This window comes from Scleropages formosus, chromosome 3, assembly GCF_900964775.1.
Source record: "Scleropages formosus chromosome 3, fSclFor1.1, whole genome shotgun sequence".
Taxonomy (NCBI): Eukaryota; Metazoa; Chordata; class Actinopteri; order Osteoglossiformes; family Osteoglossidae; genus Scleropages; species Scleropages formosus.
In genome coordinates, this window is record NC_041808.1 from 2,725,316 (window position 1) to 2,745,679 (window position 20,364).

At 47.6% G+C, this 20,364-nt stretch overlaps 1 protein-coding gene across 4 annotated transcripts in view; it reads right to left on the minus strand.

Annotated features, from left to right (window-relative positions):
* Positions 1–637: 637 nt before the first annotated feature.
* Positions 638–20,364, minus strand: part of armh3 (armadillo like helical domain containing 3) — a 30,752-nt gene continuing 11,025 nt past the window's right edge. For all 4 annotated transcript variants that reach the window (XM_029250466.1, XM_029250467.1, XM_018736391.2 and 1 more), the window contains 12 exons: positions 19,878–19,979; positions 18,899–18,957; positions 18,220–18,285; positions 17,667–17,736; positions 17,296–17,356; positions 16,515–16,603; positions 13,572–13,654; positions 12,292–12,418; positions 10,672–10,747; positions 8,006–8,084; positions 2,031–2,147; positions 638–1,286 (listed from right to left, as the gene is read on the minus strand). In XM_029250466.1, the coding sequence (XP_029106299.1) occupies positions 1,194–1,286; positions 2,031–2,147; positions 8,006–8,084; positions 10,672–10,747; positions 12,292–12,418; positions 13,572–13,654; positions 16,515–16,603; positions 17,296–17,356; positions 17,667–17,736; positions 18,220–18,285; positions 18,899–18,957; positions 19,878–19,979 (1,022 nt within the window). In that variant the 3' untranslated portion in view covers positions 638–1,193. The remainder of the gene's footprint in view (positions 1,287–2,030; positions 2,148–8,005; positions 8,085–10,671; positions 10,748–12,291; positions 12,419–13,571; positions 13,655–16,514; positions 16,604–17,295; positions 17,357–17,666; positions 17,737–18,219; positions 18,286–18,898; positions 18,958–19,877; positions 19,980–20,364) is intronic.

Consider the following 20,364-nt stretch of genomic DNA (forward strand, 5'->3'; position numbering starts at 1 on the left):
CTCAATCTGCTGGAAAGGAGATTACAGTTATCTTGACACCTGAGCACCAATCTATCAGTTCACAGAGAAAAACAAATACATGAAACGTGTCAGAAGGTAAAAAATGTTCGGCTGTGCCAGACTAATGCACCAAGAGGCTGAGGGGTGTGACACTCGTCACCGGATACGTCGCCTCTGCTCCTTATTCCAGTCTCCTAGAGTGTGGTGCCAAAACGCAGAGCCAATATAGTCATCTACATAGCCAGGCGGCACAGGGACGTTTTGTCCACGATGCGCGATGTCGGAGAAGAACCCACTGGGAAAAAGATTCCGTCATCGAGTGTGCCGTTCCAGTCCAATTTTCTGGACAGTTGGTTCTGTGTCGCGTAATTGAGGGCAACGCTTTTAGTGCTTCTCATTCCAAGGAAACGTTCGCCTGTTCTCTGCAAGGGCCAGAATTAATGGACCCTGTTGATCTCTGTGTGGTCCTGCCGTGGGCCGTAATACATGCGAGCACATCAATGCATTGTGATTGGAAGATTAAGAGAAATTTCAGTGATATTACCGAGTGCTCCATTTAAAGGGTCAATCCACTATTATTAAAAATAAATAAATAAATAAAGAAAGAAACAAACAAACAAAACACTGAGGCAACCAGTTAGAAATGACATTTAATCAAAACCACATCCATTCAAAATAGTAAAAGCCAAACATTAATAAACCTCCAGTGTTCCTTCTCCCCTGGGTGCAAATGTGCTATTTTTCAATGACAGGTCTGCCCTAAACTTGCCTGCTCAAGCTCCGCCTTCCCGAACCCAGGACCAGGAGGACGTGGGAGTTGAAGGGAGCAGGTCGACGAGCTTCCACTTCACAGGAGCACAGGAAGCCACTGGGAAGCACTAAATGAGAATTCTCCATCCGCAGCTTCATGATTAATGAGGATCAGCTCAACACTGGTAACAATTACAGTAAAAATCTAGTGATTCTATCTATTTAGAGAGTCAGTACAGTCACCACACGAGAGCGGAGGAGTCCGAGACCACAGTTGTGTCCCGCAACAAATCGCTGTCCTCCATGGAAGCACAACAGCAGAGTAGGAAGCAACTCTGCTGTCCCCCAACATTCACGGCGGACTAAGAAAATAACACTATCTGGGATAGGAGAGAACGAGGAGGCAGAAGACGATACATGTGGACCAGACACATTGCCCATGTTTAGCTGATGGTGGAAAACTCCTTGAGCAGGACATCCTGGCTCAGCGCATTCAGGGAAACATTCCTCCGGACGTTCAGGCTGATGGAGCGGGCCTGCGAGGGAGGACATGGACTGCTGTCACACACTGGGATGTCAAAGCCTGTTGAGCTACACACTCAAACATATACTTACTGCAAGCAGCACCAAGACCATTACCACGGTTAAGCCTGGCCGACGCAAATGTGCAAATTTTGCAGCCCAATAAAACGAGACATCATCATGCAGGCTACTTCCAAATTATCAAATTTTTTGCATTTAGTAGGATAACGCTAAAGTACGGTCAGGATTTTTTTGATGTTTCATCAAACGTTGGCAACCGGGGACGGAGGCGCAGCAGAACCGGCTGGAACGCTGCACTCTATCTGCCCAAGCTGACAGCTTTCATTATGAAAATATATAACACGTCCCCGCACTGACCTTCGAGAACACTGCCAGCGTGCAAATGGTATTATCGGGGTTAAGGAGGACATCCTTGCCCATTCAGTGTACTTGACAAACCGAATGGCATGCAGGAATGCATCAAATCAATAAAACCCGAAGACAGCTCCCTGTAAGCCGTAATTATTATGGCCATTACAAATAACTGGCCATCGCTGCTTGGCACCATCCAAAACAATTTACGGAGCTTAGCAAACTCCAAACAACTGTACAGATATCTACCAAAGGAAGTCGGACTACATACCCTGTTCAGGGTTGGAACATCCTGAGTTAATTTCAGTAACAAATACCTCCATGGTAGCGTCACACCAACTCCGTTGACTTTTAAGCTAAGAAAGATCCAACAGCTGCCAACTTACCAGATCTTTGAAGAAGGTCACTTCCTTGGGCTGTTCAGAGTAGCGCTCATACTGGTCGAGACCATCCTGGAGCTTCAGGGTCAGGGTGTCGTAGTTGGAACGTACCACTTCCAGAACCTGCGGGAGGACAAGAAATGTACATGAATGTGTTTGTTCAGCCTGCAACAGGCTGGTGGTCCATCCAGGGTGTACCCTCCTAGCTCAGAGCCCAGTGACTCCGAGATTCAGAGCCATGGTCCGGCTCCAGATCGCTGCAACCCTCAGAAAGGACAAGCGGATAACAAACGTGAGAATGTCCATTCAAGACACAGGTGCAACACACTCAAAATTCATCTTGTGCCACATTGCAGAGATATTAATGCAAATTGTTTGCTGCACAGTGTTTTTGAGTTTACTGCTAAATTTAAGGCGTAAAATGCACAGATTCATGGATGCCGAGTAAAGCAGATGCCAGTATTACCAACCCGTGAGGGGGGCGCCGCATGGGCCAGAGGAGCCAAATCAGCGAGACCACCCGCAACAGGAGAGGACGCAGTTGCCCGTCACGCCGAGACGAGGGCGATTTCTGCTCCTCGGCTGTCGCCGTGACAACCGATGCACCACTGTGACGCTGACCGCTGAGAAACTTTCTTTGTGGGTAAATTAATGACATGAATCAGAACCACCATCCAGTTTTATCGGGAGAAAAAACAGGGAAAATTCAGACGATGGCCTCAGATTTTGTATTACCTTCTTCACACATGGTCTCTCTCTCTCTTCATCCTTCAGATGATCTTGATAAAAAAACGTGATGCTAAAATCACCTCCCAGTAATAGATTCCAACAAACTATTCTTTAATTATGGACACTCTGGAGTGTCTCAGTATCAAAGGCATTTAACAAAGAAATAAACATGATGGTAAATACTTCGCGAAGCACTACTTGACATCTAAGAAAGAGCTAATAACCTTATTATTGAAAGGCGACCATAAAACTTTAAAAATGAACCTCACCTCCTATAAAGCTATAATTCTCCACAATGTTGTGCCTGACCGTTGTTTTCAGCGGGGACCCATGCAGCTCTGTTATAATGAAACCAGGGAGATGTTCTGTGGGCACCGACTGAACAAACAACAATGGGCACAGGGGGAAGAGCGACACAAATGGCGGCTAAAGCTTCATCGCTTTTCAAACTGGTGCCCACAGATCAAAAGTGGAACAATTTTCAAAAACCCCCTTTTGAGAGGTGGACATTATTAGGGGCTGTTCTTAATGGGAAGTCCACAGGAATGGAGTAGGGAGGCTGAATGATGTTTGATCTCCACCGTTCCACTATTTATCAGCACTAATGACTTGACAATTGTGAGATGATTCCAAATGCAAATTCCTCTCTGGATGTCGGTCAACTAACGGAGTCGAGAACGAGGAAAGAGAGCAGTTTCCTGACTCAGCGCGTCACACTGAGGTTAATCTATTTAATATTCCACGAAAACCGATCGTTTCGCTACCAGAAACGAAGAGATGACCGTGCGAAAGGGAGCAGCCAAGCCTTATGAAGATTACAACAAAACCAACAGTCGATGGAAAAGAGAGATACAATGACATGAGGTGTTCAAATGAGCATCAACACTCCCTCCTGTGTTGAAATGGCCTAATTATGCCAACTTGACTTTATTTTACGTAACGTCACATTAAAAAGCAATAGCTTGTTCTGGGAAAACGGCTGAAAAACCACGATTCTAAATCAAACGGTCTAACGGTTTAAGCTCAGCAGTGCGGATTTGTAAGAGGCTAGAAATACGAGCTCAAAGGCTGTCCCACCTGGGGGTGCGAGGCCAAGGTAGTTCAATAAAGAAGGGACTTTGTTCATTCCTCCGACTCCAAGCATCTGTAGATGGTTCAGCACCTTTTCCGCTCCAACTACCCTGCTGCTGTGGCTCAGTGCGGTGGGTCCTCGACTTACAACCACTCGAACTTACGGTCGTCCCAACAACCTTACCGTTTTATTTTTGAGTTGCAACGATTCTTCTGAATGTTGAACTAGCGCTCAATCCACTATACAATGACATCAGCAGGCGGTGCCCCGCTAGGCACCATGTCTCTTATTGACTCAGCCAGCGTGTATCAGCTGCTGCCTTTTGTTTCCAAAGCCGTTGTTTTATACAGCGAGCATTTTGTTTGTGATTCAAATTACTTTCTTACAATAGCAAGCAAGCGAAAACCTAATCATTCTGGTGGTGCAGAAAGGAAAAAGCGACAGAAAGCAAATTCAGAAACAAAAATGAAAAAACTGCAAAGCATTAAAATGTACTTACAACCCTGTCCTGTATTTAAATCATTATTATTACTGTAATTAGCACTATTCTAACACAACGTCTGATATTAGTCAAAAATATGACAAAGCCCTACTACTCATTCAGGCTTGTTAACTGTTTATATATCCTTATGCTTTATATAGTAGAGGGTAAGTAGACTTGCGCCCTGCCATTAGGTTGTTGGAACAGAACCCTATCGTAAATCCAGGACCACCCATGTCACAGAAGACACACTGTGGCTGGAAGCCATTCGCAAGTCCCTCATTAGGGAACAGTGCAGGGCTGCCCAAATCCTACATGGGGGCCTGATTTACCTCTCCTTCAAGCGCCAAAGCACTTGAGTGTACAAACGATTGTCTTCAGTGAACTAATTTAACCGCGTCCCCCGGTACGGGGCTCGCCGACTCATTACAGTGTGCCGGGAAACCCGTGCTCTTCGCATCCTCTTTGCTCCAGCATCCGGAACAGCAGGGATCGTGGCAGAGCTTCCTCCGTCTTACAGGCATCTTACTATGGGTAACAGAAAGAGATGAAAAACCTTTGGTGTTTTTATTCTAAATGTAGCTGATGCTTTAATTCCAAGAAACCATTTTTTTTTTCCTATTTACTTTTAGTCGAGAAATCTAGTTTAAGTATCACTGTCAGGGGTACAACAGCAGGGCTCCTCAGGGGATTTACCATGGGCTTTGAGATCATTCTGTCCACCACGTGTACACGGAGCTGACACACGACACGTGTACAGAAGCCACACCTGTCCGGACTCATTCAGAAGTACCACAGGAAAGCGGAAACAAACATGGGCTTTGTGAGCACCGCCGTACTGCGAGCTGCGAGAAGCCAGGGGCAAAACATAGTTACAAGATACATATATATTTTGATTTCTGTTCTTTATTTTCTATTCTTTGCTTTTTTTCTTCTACACAATTTTCAGGGGTATTAATAATGTCTGCTTGGGGGGTTTGTTGTGTCTTGTGTTTGGGAACGACACGCTCCTGAAATATTCATGGCAGGTTCTTGCAAAAACAAGAGCGGGATGCTTTTTTACAAAGAGCAAAGGGAGCAGAAGCGGTTGTTGTTTTTTTTTCCCCCCCATCTTTCCGGGAGACAGCCTCTCTCGTCTCGCTGCGCGCCTTCCTCCTCACCGAAAAGGACAGCACCGTTTTTGACGAAAGTCAAACTCATTTTTGTGAGCATCCCCACCCCCACCCTCACCGAGCAGAACCGAGGAACGTGGGCAGTAACTTCCCAATGATGTGTGGGGTTGGGGCTGCGATGGACGGATGGGGCGGGGGTTGGGGAGTGGGGGGGGGGGGAGTACCTCCAGTGGCTCTTTGTGTGACATTCATTGTGGATGGAATTAAGTTCCACACAACAACCAGGGAAGCAAGAGAAAGGAGTGTTTTGCACTAAAGCATGTCTGGTTGGAAGACAGGAAACAGAAATGGGAGGTGGTGGACGATGGGGGAGGCGAGAGGGGGGGAGGAAAAAAAAAAAAAAAAAGAATGGTGACAGCTCTTCTCCTAAACTCCAGAAATATTTGTTACTATTAAAAGAAATGCAAAGTAGGATTTTTCTTTTTCATTCACTGGCTCCATTTTGATGGAGCATCTATTATATTTCATAATAAATGATTTCTGCAAGAAATAAAACAACATGTAACCTGTATGACAATTCATGTGAATTCTGGTCACCTCCTTTAACAGCAGACACTAAGGCTCGATGACCCTTCTGAAATAGGGCAATTTTTTGTCCCGGTGTTATATATGTTCATGTTTTGGTTTTTATGCACCTGTGACCCAGAGCTTCCAGTAAAAAAGAACTTTGACTATTGGATGATCTCCAGTAAACTTCCCTCATCAGTGCTGACACTACAGGAGCTCAGGAATCAAGTTCACCTGGTTTCCTTAATACCAGTCTTGTGGCAGGATACCAGCTCCTCATCCTTACCCCTTTACTGTGCGTTCCTCAAGGACCCCTCCTGGACCCACTCCTTTTGTCACTTTACCCATGCTTCATCACTCCTCCTGGTGACACCAATGTGATGTTCACAAAATCAAGCCCTTCATCATCATCATCACTAGCTCCACACAGCTGGCGGTTCAAGCTCTGCTCTCGTCCAAGCTCGGCCAACCTTTTAGCCTTGGTAACACGTCCATTCCAAGTCATACAGAACTTGGCTCCTTCCTGTGTGCGCCATCCTCAAGAAACCCCATCACAGCTGTAGTCCAGTTCAACATCTTTGCCCTCGCCCCACTGTGCGCTCCATCATTCTTCTCTTTGAATAGCGATACCTCCAATGTCTCTCCATACTTGCCCACCACTCCTCCGCTGCCCGCCTACGCTACCTTCATTCCCCACTTACTAAAGAGAGAAACAAGTTACCGGCTGACGTCAGAATCGCAGTAAACTCAGGGTACAAACCAAGACCACAGCACCTCTGAGACGGCGGTGTCGTGGATACAATCCAGATGAGAAGTGCATGCTTGCTGAGAACACAGACCGCGATCTGCGTACGAGACAGATCAAGACAGAATACTGTGGTTAAGGGCACAAAGGAAGGGCAACTTCCACACTGCCACCCACCACTCACCACCTGGGGGGAGGCTTTGGTCTTATTTCAGACTCATCTGCCCCCTCCGGGCTGTACCAAAAGGCTGCCAACGCATGCATCTCCACTCCAAAACTTTTCCTAAGCCATGTTGTCTTACACCAGGGGAAGGGAGGATTCTGCAGACCTTGGGACGACTGGGTTGATGATCTAGTAGCTTGGTTAGAAGACGACCTCATCCAGATGGACTTACAGGAACGCGGAGCTCTGCTAGCGAGCCGGGAGGGTCACCCAGTAAACCTTGGTTATTTCTGGATTTTGTGCTCATTAAAAGTTGGGCTGCGAAGGCCGTGATTAAGCCGAGCTCCAGATCGACACATAATTATGAGGGGGGGGAAAAAAAAAAAAAAAAAGAGTCATTAACTTTGATATACTTCTTTTAAAAAAGGTGGATATTACACAGCTGACCTTTACGGTATCTTTTTTTCCCATAATTTCTAAAACTTTCAGCATAATAAAAAAAAAAGTCAAACACACACAGTGTTAAAGCTATTATATGCTGCATACCATGCCCCTCTCTGATTATTTTCACTGCATCAATGTCAGATTACAAAAATATTAATAATTTGGCATAACTATGCAAGGTACACCATTTTTGCATCTCTATTTATGTGAACACTTTTTTTTAACATATAATACTGACTTTACCTTGAAAAATGAACACTGAAAATACACCTGATTTTCTCACATCCTGTTTCTCAATGCAGAAATATGAGATGGTGACTTTACTAAATATTGCTCACCATCCCTTCATTTTAGCAATCAGCAGTTTTAACTGCTAAACAGCTATTTACACTCAAATCTATCAAGAATTTTCCCACCTATACAGTTTTACTGCATCGACTCTGGTTCAACAGGCTCTCCGGGGTGCAGCAGCACAGTACACCCTCTGGGGTCTCGAACCCGCGTACACCAGGCCACAACGCCAGCATAAAACACGGGGCCCATTAAACTTTACAATGCTGTTATTCAAGAGCCTCTCCAAAGTGACTCTAAATCCCACCACGTGGCGGAAAACCTGCATGTTCTGGTGTACGGAGGCGTGAAGGTGGCCTCCGAAGGAAAGCGCTTACCTGATCCTCAGACAGCTGAGAGATGTGGTTCACTGCAGCGTACGACTCAATCTTGGGGTTGAAATGGTTAATGATCGCCCTGGAACAATAAGATCGTTCGCATGACAACACTGACAGCTGGCTGGATAGAAAGACTTTTACTTATTCATACCAAATAAAATTTAAGAGAAAAAAACAGTACCTTCACAAGAAAAGACAGCAAGAGATGAATACAACGTAATTCTCTTGTTTACCCGAAAACATTGTGCCCCTAAATCGCACATATTTAATATGATTTGTGATATAAAAACCAAAACTGAAGCGAAGAGCACACACGAGTCTCCCAAAATAGCTTTACTTTTCATAACAGGATGGATGTGTTTTGGCAGAATGTCTTCATCAGCGTACCTGTGTATTGTGCAACCAGTGATATATATATAATTCTCAGACCATATAAAAGAATATGATTTCATACTGAATGGACCAACAGTGTATATACACCAGGGGGGTTCTGAGCACCCAAGCCCTTGATATGTATGCCAAGTTGAGCACATGCTACATTTTGGTGGAACGACCTTCCCGTCTCACTCAGAACTGCGGAAACTCTGTCTACATTCAAGAAGGGTCTGAAAACTCACCTTTTCCGGACCCATTTCACCCAAGATCTCTCCAGCTCACGTACGGTGTAAATGTTTATGCACCGTAACTTCATGAGCATCACCAGATAAAGCCGTTTATCAGCCACTACTCCGGCATTGTATTTGCTTGCTTGTGTATCTTAATATTATTTAAAAAAATTAAAAAATAGTAGGAGGATATTAGGATTTGTCTATCTTGTGTTTTATGCACCTACTCGAACGGTGAACCTCGGTGCAGCAAGTGGTAGGGAGGGTTTCATGTCTGCAGCTATGTCTCCTTCTCTTAATGTAATGCATAAATTGTACTTTTGCTGAGATGTACGTCACTTTGGACAAAAGCGTCTCCTAAATGAATAAATGAAATGGAAAAAAATGAATGAAAATGAAAATGGGCAATGAAAGAAGAGAAAACGCTGAGGCCTGGGGTGGAGATTAAGAGTCTCTCCTTCCGCTCTCCAGCACATAATTGCTCGCCTTAAAGTAAAAAAAAAAAAAAAAAAAAAGAGAACCTGATTCATTTTTGCTGGACCGCAGAACATCAGAAGTACGGTCCACGTGTGTCCCATTCATCAGAGCAATACGCACGGAATGACTAGACTTAATGAAAACTTCACGGAGTGTGCATACTGTATAAACAGCGAGCCGAGCAGAATTAACAGCGTGACAGGTGACGATACCTTTCTTTATCTCTCTATGCGTTTTTAAGTCCAGAATGAGGGGTATCCCGGTTCTGGGGGTGGTTCTGCTCCAGTAGCAGTACACGTGGCCACAACAGAACAATCGTTTTACAATCGTTCACTTTTATGACTCCAGAACCAAGCCTGTCTATCGGGCTGTCGAGACAAAGGACTCAGTTACAGCGGTAATAAACAGGGTCCCGTTAATATGCATTTAATTTACCTCCGGAGCAGACCTGACATTTGGGGGGTAAAAAGCTGAAAGAAAATCACAAAAGGTAAGCAGCTCCGTGTTTAAGCCGTACTCTGAAAAGACACACACACACACACACACACACACACACACACACACACACACACACTCAAAGCATTAAATGAATGAAGTCCCACTTCCCCTATAAATTACACCAGAGAAAAGAGAGGGTGACATCAGCAACAGAGTGAAGAAATGAGCAGTCAGGCCCAAGAGAACAAAAAACCGCATTACTGAGCACAGCCTCCCTTCCTCCTCTCATCCCCACCCCCGGGCGTAAGGTACAGCTCTCTCCACCATTCATCTCAGCACCCACACACAGTAACGCACGCACGCACGCACGCACGCACGCACACACACACACACACACACACACACACACACGCACACACACGCACACACACGCACACACACACACACCGTCTTATCGCTAATAACACCCCCTAATGAATGGCCTGGCCGCTTAATGGAGCAATTAACCAGTGATTTATCAGTTAGCGATGCCTTATCTACTGTAATGGGAGATGGTGACGCTAGGACGCCACCCCACACGGGGGAAAAACGGGGGGATCTCCTCCAGTCCTGTTGTTCACATTATTACTCATTTTCCCCCCATTACCTACAGTGACTTACCGATTTATTCGGCAGGGTAATTTTAACTCTATCAGAGCGAGTACCTTGATCAAGAGTAATACAGCAAGGGTAAGAGTCGTACCTGGGCTCTCCGCGCCGAACGCAATGGCTCTAACCGCTGCACCTGCTGTTGGCCCTATGCATGAAGCCTGCGCTGTTTCATTGAAACTGATTTGTACAGATATTAAAATGAAGGCAATGACAGTAAACAAGACTGAGGCCATGTTCGCGGTCAGGTCAGCCCCCCCCTTTGGAGGTGCAGTGATCGATGTGCAGCAGCAACCTCCTGCCACATCTCCACTCCAGGAAAAGGGAACCAGAAGGACCCGGTCAGTCAGCTGTAACTCGCTCACTGCGGTCCTTGCCCCCAGGACTCGGTCAAAGTTCCTGCTTGAGCCCCACGGGCCGATCCCACCTGGCCTGCCTGCGCACGTACACTGAGAAAAGGGCGTCACACGATCCGGGTTCAGGGCAGGGTGGCCTTACCTGACGTTCACCAGCGCTTGTGTGACCTTGCTTGCGGATTCCTTCCACTGTCCGGCGTTGGTGGAGACTCTGAGCACTGGAACACAAGAAATGCACACAGCCCCTCTGGTTAAAAACCTCCAGGAGGCACCACCAAAGCAGCCATCACGGCCTGGAACGCACACTCACTACCGCCACCTCACGGCCTGGAGGACTGAGGAGGAGGAATGAGGGGACCCCAAGGACAAGCAAGTGATCCTGTCAGTCTGAGCTGTTGGTGATCTTCAGTGGACTTTGGCTCTGGGAACCATCGGGGAGATCCAGGTGTTCCAATTGTGTTTTTTATCCTGCTCGTTACGACAACCCGACTGCTCTCCTCTTGTGGGAACTGGGCTGCTCCTGATCCTGGCAGATGAGCCCAGTTTCTAATTTACCGTAACGCCGCAGCTCCCGAGGCTGCCTCCAGCGTTCCGGCACTGGCTTGGCTGCCCCTAGCCCCCCGTGGAGATGAAGAGCACATAATGAGCGCGGTGCGCCATCTGTATTTCCAACTGCTTCCATTATATAAACTATATTCTCGAGGTGTTGATTTTTATTGTTGAATGTTAACACAAACCCCAATGCGCCAATTGGTTTACAGCACCATCTCGAAACGGCGAGGGGAAGAGAGAGTACAGGAGCTTAATGTAAAAGAGCTCGGTTTCTGCTGCGATGAGCTGCTCCATATGTCACAAGACGTGTTGCTTCTCATTTAAAGTTGTGTCTTAACTGCTAAACTGAAGCGATTATATGGACTGAAACTAATCTCACTTCAGATTCCGGGTTCAAATTAATTGCAAATTCCAATCCAAACACAGTCGCTTCAGACTGCTTGACACAAGAGCTCGCGAACTGCAGGAGAATTGCAGAGGGAAGGGGGGAAAAATTCACACTGGGACCATTCAGTTCGATGTTTGCCAACAGAGTAGGTCCCCACAGCAGTTTTCCCTCCTCGGGTGTAGCCATAAAGCCTAAAGATGCTTTTCCCAAACACTACGGTAAATGTAGTAACTGAGGGCTCTTGCTCTTCCTGACATTCACATTTATTTGGTGAGCTGTTGTACCCTTTCATGCAGCTGGGTAATTTTACTGGAACAATTTAAAGTAGAACACGGTAGCAACGGTAGCACAGCAAGTAGCACTGCTGTCTCACAGCGCCTCGGTGGTGTGAGAGGACGGGGGTTCGCTCCCCGCTCAGTCTGTGTGGAGTGTGCATGTTCTCCCTGTGTCTGCGTGGGTTTCCCTCTGGGTGCTCTGGTTTCCTTCCACACTCCAAAGACATACTCTTCAGGTTCACCCATAGTGTGTGTGAGTGACAGAGAGTATGTGTTCCACTGATGTATGGATGAGTGACTCATTGTAAGTAGTGTATCTAGCAGTGTAAGTCACTGCGGTGAAAAAGGTATGTGGGCTGATAACACTATATAGAGTTCATTGGAAGTCGCTTCGGAGAAAAGCACCTGCTAAATAAATGCATGTATTCTGCTCAAGGGTACTACAGTCGGAGGTGGGATTCGAACCTGTGACTTCTGAGTCCAAAGGTGGAAGCTCTAACCCCCCTGTGAGATACCAGAGCGCTGACCTCATGGAAGGATGACCCACCCATGCAGTAGAGGTTGTCAAACACCTGGTGCATCCTCACGATCTCGTAGTAGAGCGCGTCATAGCTGCTGGGAGTGGGAAGGAACGTGTCCCCGTACGTGATGAACATGTTGAAGAGGTTCACCACCTGCAGGGTGGAAGACGTAGAGCAGCACGTGAGCCCTGGGGTTTGAGGAACAAAGCGAGAGTGTAACCAAGGTGCGCAACTGTAACGACAGCGGTAAAAAGAGGATGAAATCCTGCTACTTTTCTGCAGGTGTTTCACTGGAGGGCTGCTGATGGACCTGCGTGTTGCCCACATTGATGAAGACGGCACTTCTGGAAAAGCAATGGGATTTTCTTCAGCGCTCACCGTTTGAAACATGCCCTTCAAAGTGACCGCTAGTTATAGCTGCCGAACAGCAGCTAAACGCAGCGTGCTAATGATTCTAACAACGCTAATGATGCTAATGACGCAGGGAGAGCAGAGGATGACGGCACCACCAGGGGGCCAGACGCATCACTCCTCCTCCTCCGCTCAACGCAAACCTCCGTGTAAGACCAAGGTCTCTGAAGAGTGACCCCAAACACGCAGAGAAAACGCCCCCGTGAATTTTTCCTGTTGCTGCGCTAACAGCCACACCGCGCGCAACGGTGGAACCATTCGAAAAGTTTTAAACTGCAAGAAACTTTTTATGGTAAATGCGGTGAATTACCGCAGGTTGTCGCACGCTGGGAACAATCTGCACCCAAACCGTGACGACTGTATGTTAATGATCTGTTATTTGGGGATATAACTTCAGGAAGACTCTAAATGGCGTTTGGTTGCACAAAACGTTGCACCAGCAGAGCTGCAGTGAAGGTGCCGGAAGCTGTAAAAAGAACAGCGCAGGGTCCCATCTCAGGAGGAACACAGCTCTGGTACTGTCCAGTGAACGTGAGACTGACCAGTGGGTAAGTAATGCGTTAGTAGCGGTCTGATCGTTAATAATAATATTATTATTATTATTTGTGTGACACACCAAGTAACTTATACTCATTTACCCATTCATATTGCTGGGTAATTTTTCCTGCATCAGTTCAGAGTAAATGCCTTGATCTTGACCATAACCCTAAGGGCACTTCTGCAGGAGGTCCAATTGGAACCTGGGTGCTCTGACTGAAAGATGGTGTCTCTAACCACTACGCCACCTGCTGGTCCCCCAGGAAGCCAACAGATCCGACCAATAAAAGCGAGTGGAGAGGAGACACAGGGAGACGTGTCACGTGCACCTATGGACTTGTTCTATGTGGTCTCTTACCAGCAGCATCAAAGGGAAGATGTTGTGCTTGGACAGCAAGGTGGTCTCATTGGACAAGAGGAACTTCAGCAAGTTAATGAGAGCTGCGGAGAAAACAAAAGCACAAAGTATTAAAATCCAGCACTATGACATCATACCATCCCACCACGGTAAACACCAGTGTGGTTCTTCAACCTCGCAGTGACCTCACATTAACAAAACAGTGGGGGCAGCTGGAAGCATAGTGTTTAGAGCTGCTGCCTTTGGCTCCAAAGGTTGGAGGTTCAAATCCCACCTTCAGCTATAGAACCCTTGATCAAAGTACTTACTCTAAACTGCTCCAGTAAAACTACCCAGGTGTATGAATGGGTAAATTTTTAGGTAAAATTGTAGGTAGCTTTGGAGAAGAGTGTCAGATAAAAGAATAAATGTAAAACAAATTACCATGATCTAGGGGAAATTACACAGCAACAAAGATCTCACTGTGCTGGGTGTAAACTTGTCAATAAAAAAAAACAAGGGTGGCGATTTCCTAACACAGAGAAACTGGTACCTAGTAACCAGGTACTAGCAGACAGAACTGCTGAAGGCTCCCCCCTCCACCAGTGACACCACGACCCGCTATTACTTGACACCTGCCTAGCTAAGAAGGTCCAGCAGCACCTCCACTTCGTACAGAGGCTGAAGAGCCTGAAACCCCCCCCTCCCATGCTCACCACCTTCTAGAGATCATCCTGAACAGCTGTCTCACCATGTGGAACGGGAACTGCACAGCCTCCGACGATGAGACCCTGCGGCGAGTTGTGAGAACAGTCGACACCTCATACAACAACCGCTGCATCCGCAAAGCCACCGGCATTGTCGACAACCCCCTTACCCCCCTCACGGACCCTTCGCCCTGTTGACGTCTGGCAGGACGTACAGGAACATCCGTGTCACCACCAGCAGACTCGGCAACAGTTTCTTCCCTGCGGCAGTCAGATTACTCAACAACCTGCTGCCTCCCAACGCTCACCTGGCACAGTCGAACAGCGAACCCAGCATGACTCCATACGCTACAAACTGCCTTCAGTTTACAGCCCTTTTTTTTTTTTCCTGTCCTGTGTATTTATTGTCCTGTACACCTGTTCTGTGTTGCACCATGGTCCCGGAGAAACAACATTTTGTTCCACTGTGTACAAGCTATATACAGAAATGACAATAAAAACAACTTGAACACCTTTCAGTTTATCTTAGTGTACAAACCTCACGTAGTGTTTCTACACTAAGCTTCTTACAGCGATTTACCTATTTACAAAGCTGGGACGTTTCTGGAATATCAGTTCAGGGTAAGTACCTTGATCAAGGGCACTACAGACGGAGGTGGGATTTGAACCCAAGACCTGCAGATTTCCCCATAACCTCAATACGAACCATGATGCTGTAAGGAGCGAACGTGGTCGATGTTGGGTTCTGTGAATGGTTTTCAGGCAGTAGATGAGCGCTGCCATACAACCGTCACCTGTACACATGAACCCGGCGAACACACGGCACCCAGCCTGCGCTTTTGGACCCTCGCATAACAACGATGCTATTAGCTGTTCATTTGCGTGACGTGTCTGGGCTACGAGACAAGCGAACCGCCACTGAACAGCTGGACAAAGGAGAGCAGAGACAGAGAGACAACAGCCAGGGGTGCAGGGAGACCACTCCTCGTCTGTCGGGCCCACTATGATTGGGACCCGCCGGCGCACTCCATTCCTGTGAGAGAGCACAACAGGGCCAGTACAGCAGCTGAGCGTGACGGCGTCCTCCTTTCCTAGACGAATTAACACAGAGGTACACAGAGTGTGTCACCAAAACGCTATAAATAAACTCAGTCTATACAAAAAACTGAAGCCTGTTTTCAGCAGCGCCGCCAAACTCATCTGTACAGTTTGAGTGGAAAAAAATGTGGTTATGTAACATATTGTGGGGAAAAGAGCAGTAAATGGCGTTGTGTGGTAACGAATGGTGACCCCAACCTGCCCCCCCCGCGTCGATCACAACTTCACTGTTACCGCAATGCTAGGGGCAGCTGTTACTATTCCAGTTTTGGACAAAATCAATCAATCGATCAATAAAATAATGCAGCAGCATGAGTGTGGAGAAAACACAATCATTTCCAGCAAATCAGAGTCATGTTAAACTTGTGTCAAAGTTGTGTCAATAGTCCTTTTCTCAAGCCTCACCTAAGGGGGGGTCAACTGGAACTGCACCCTCAAAAGTCCCTTCCTCCTGTAAGTAATCAACTGTTTTGCGTTTTACCATTCAGCGATGAAGTCAAAATCATCATCATCATGCTCATGTGATGAGCAACCACACAAGAGTCTCCTTGTCTGGTCAGTGTGCACTCCTGCTGCATTCTCCAGTGATGGTTTCAAGAATACCATACCCGTTCACAGTATCGCTATGGTCATCCGCTTTTTGACTCTCGGGACTGCGGCCAAAGTGCGTTTCTTTAGCAAATGATCTTAGCCAGAGGTGCTCCTTATTAGCCAGGTGGAAACATCTGAACCCATTGATCTGAGATGAAAGCAGCTTTGACAGGCAATTACCCTCCCTGTCAGCTGCTCGGAGAGGGGCTCTGACCTCGAGCATGTTGCCGCCACTGAAGAACAACCGTGTCTCAGAAATCACACATCACCCCTTGAACTGGGAACGCTCTTCTCTTTAACATCGAGACTGTGGTCAGGAAGAAGCCCGAGGTGCCCTGACATCATTCTTCATACAATGAGTGGCCGCAACAGGTGAGGTCCGCATCTCCACCATGCTGAGGTCAGACTAACGAGAAGTCGGAAAGTGAGCAGCTGCCGCCGGGAACGGCGTTTCCCACCACTGCAAACTCGCCAGCATCTCAGGATAGCGGTACGTCGGTGATCGGGCTTCCTGGACGTCCGAGTGGCTCACCTGGACAGAGCTCCTACATCGTAATCCGAAACTCACCTGACCAGAGGTCCTGCCAGGTGTAATGCAGCCGGACTCGGCACTTCTTCTGGTAGCAGATGAGCTTGTGGATCACGTGGACGCAGCGCCTGGACGACAGTCACAGACAAGTGTCCCATAAAAACCCAGAGTGCAGTGAGAGACAGCCCTCCAAGAACAGCGATGTCCTGACTAGAATCACTAAGGTTTAACTTCGACCAACAACTGACATTCAAATTCATAAAAATAACTGTACTTTCAGTATGAAAAAATACGGCATCCCTACGAAGTCCCGTGCAGTGCTGACTGATGAGCAGCTCATCCCATAAACGTGTGCAGCGATTGTGATTCTAACACACTCAGGAACAGCGGACAAACCGTAAACGCTGTGGAAGAAAGTTGAACGGCAAACCCGCACCCCTGCTGTTTGGGCACTCTTTATCGACATCTATAGGCTGCGTGTGTAACTACAAGTTGCATTCGCTAGAGAGGGGAGTTTTCCAGAATGTCGGTAACTGAGGAAAATGCAATTACAAATAAACTGGAAAACGTTTGTATCTTCAAAACGTCTGTAACTCGACCATTTGTAACTCGTTCAGCTAACGTTATGTATAGTCTCTAACGAGAAATTAAATTGGGAAATAGATGCATCTTGAGAGCTGCCCTCCAACTTTAATGCCTCATTAACTGGGTTATTTAGAGGTGCTTCTAGAAGAAATGAGAGTATTCAACGCTGCACTCTCATTATGCGCAACCACTGACCCTCCCAGCATTTAAAGCCCGTGCGACCAAGCACTCTTACATGTAGAGATCCATGGGGAAGTCCTTCATCATGTGACTAACGATGAACTCCACCATTAGGTCTGTGAGGAAAAAGAGAGCATGACTGTAAGGCTCTGACCACTGAACGTGCAGAGAGGTGCCTGCAGACAAGACCTGTTCCATTCCTGCCAACGTATGGACATCGCTCCTCCATATGGACCATCCATCACTTGCTCCCCTAGCTGTTCTACAGTCCACATGCCCACCACCCCTTCCCTGTCCAGCGGAGGAACTAGTCCATTGTTCTACCCAGCGTTCGTCATCTGACACAGAGAAGTAGCGCTGAACCTCCCGAACGGAACACCGCAGAACCACACAAAACGTGAACAGAGAATCGCAGTTCAGACGCACCTAGAACTGCACACACCAGGGGCCTGGAGGGGATGTTCCTTTCCACAGGCTTCTTTCGGTGCCTCATGGGCTACAAACACACAAACATACATACACACAAACAAGTATTCTTAAACACAGAACTGAGTTGCTGCCGGACTCCCAAGAACACAAGATGTCCTCATGCCGGTTGGAGTGTGATGCACAAAAATACCACTTAAAACACATGGTACCAAAGACGGAACACCACCAAACAACTGTTTCCAAGGCCTCAGTTGCCCGAATGCAGGATTTTTGGAAACACGTCAACTTTGGAAGGCCATACTTGGGACTCTCCATTTGTGGGTATTGATCCCATGGGTCATTCAGCAAGACACAAGCAACAACCTTTTTCCGATGGGATACGGGGTTCAGCTTGGCAGCGCTCATCGTTCTCGTGTCTAGAAAGCTCCTCAAGCTCTGTTCAGGATAGATGAGCATGGCTGAGAAGTGGGACGGAGGTATAATGGCCGCAGGGCTGCTCATCCATTCCGGGGTGGGGGGAGGGGGTGCCGCACTAAGAGCAGGGACTCACCATGCGGTGCAGGTTCACTCTGAAGTTCATGTTGTCGTCGTGCAGGAAGGCATTGGCGTACTGGTCCTGCAGGAGACAGGGAGAAGTGGGAGGGAGAGAAAGAGAGAGAGAGCAGGAGGGCAGTGGTGGGGGGGCGTTTATGTCAAAGGAAACCTGCTCGGGGCCCAAGAGGGAAGGGGAAGAGCTTCAGTCTTTCTCGTTTTCCACGCGAGCGATTTCACTCGCTCCGGTGCCGAGACGTTCTTGACATTTTTAGAGCAAAAAGATTCCGAGAGCGTGAAAGATTTCTTGACGGCTTGGGGGAGCATCGGCTCCCCGTACGCAGAGAGGCTGGCGGGGGGGTGCGGTTGTTAGGCATTGATCCGTGGTTACAGAGGGAGCCCTGGGGACCCGTTTGTTTACAATCCAAGAGCTCAACTCAAACTGGCCCCGCTGGGTTTGCTCGCTTACCGACACCGCTTCCCTTCGCTGTTACCGGGCTAAACCGAGTCAGAAGAGAAGCGCCTGTGTTAGCGAGGAACAGCGCCCTCCATTGACGCTGATCACATACCCCTCACCAGAGATCTGTGACCCGAACTATGTCTTAAAGGTGCAAGGTAGGAAATGTCACTCTTGAAGGGGGTACCAGGAGTGGCCCAGGTGAGAAACCCAGGTCAAAAGGTGAGCCCAGGTTACCTACCTCTGCAATGCAGGTGAGGATGATGAGGCACAGCCTGGCGCTATTGAGTCTGTGTTCATCTGAAGCGGAGAAGACAGAGAGGAGAGTAAGTGCAGCAACCAAGGGTCAACGCAGGGCCACAGTGTTCTTAAGCTTCAGGGGATCAAAGAGCGGCAGAGGAAGCCAATCGCTAAATGGTGGCAACACGAGACTTTGGAAGTGACCCCTGTGTCACCCACACACAGCTGGTGTGTCTGCACAGCTACTCTGCGACAAGAATGACTGACCTCGTGAGGAGGTCAGAGAGTCCAAAGGGCCGACTGTGGCAACACTGAAAGAGAACACACACAGGATGACTCCAACCGGAAGCGATCCAGACATAGCCATGATCTACAAGACCACGAAGCCAAGTTTCTTTGCCCAGCAGAAGGTTTCAGCATGTTTTCCAGCCTCAGGTAGCTGTGAAATCCAGCAAAAAACCACAAAGCCAAGGACCAGAGCTGTCGTAGTGGCAAAAAGTTTTGAGCACACCGCCTGGAAAGAAGCATTTTCACATTTGGTTTGCATTTGACAAGTTTGGCAAGGAAATGAGGCACCCTGTCTTCCCAGAGGTGTAGAACACTTGCGGGCTGCTTTGCTTTCACTCTTCTGTCCAGCTCATGCCATACTAGTACTGCCCAGGGTGCCCAGCTGTACTCAAACTTTTGACTGGTACTGTACATTAATGAAAAACATGAAAAACCTGTGTGCACCAGGTGCCAGTACTTGGACCTATCAAAGTTTCACTTACCTTCCTGGTCTGACCCACCGAAAACAAATTTCGAAAACAAAACCGACAGAATAGCCACCTTCTGAGTGTACCATGGTACCAGTGTACAGTCTATGGTTCACTAAACGAGCAGTCAGCACCACGGAGCAGACCCACGTGCTGGAGAAAACCCACGTAGAGCTGACTGCGCCTGGCTACAACTCCCGACACGTGGCAAAGCGCACAGCTTGCCTTTAGTGTCCTGCATGACAATGGATGAGTACTTCAGGAAGGTGATGAGAAGATTGCTGGTCTGGAGGTTGGGGTCCAGAGGGAGCTCTGCCGAGTTCATCACTACAACAAAGGAGACGAAACAGTAAGATAGTAAGATGGGGATTAATCTGGCAAAAACCAAATCTTTGCAACATCCTGCATCAAATCCCTCATGTAATGAAGAGTCTATCTTGGAATGAAGTCATCGCAGGAGTCCACACACCACCAGCTTGCAGCTTAACTTCTGACGGCAAAGGAGATTACATTTACAACATCATTTTTACAATTAAACAGCATTCCTGCACACCCTCAATGAACCGCCACCATCAACCTGAAACGCCACCTCACTTGGAACCATGGTGACAATGCCAAGCAGTGGCAACCAACCCACCTATTTAATTACACAGTTTCTGGTTGGCATGAAGAATTCATTTGCCCCCCCCAGGGAGATTAGCAGCCATCATGC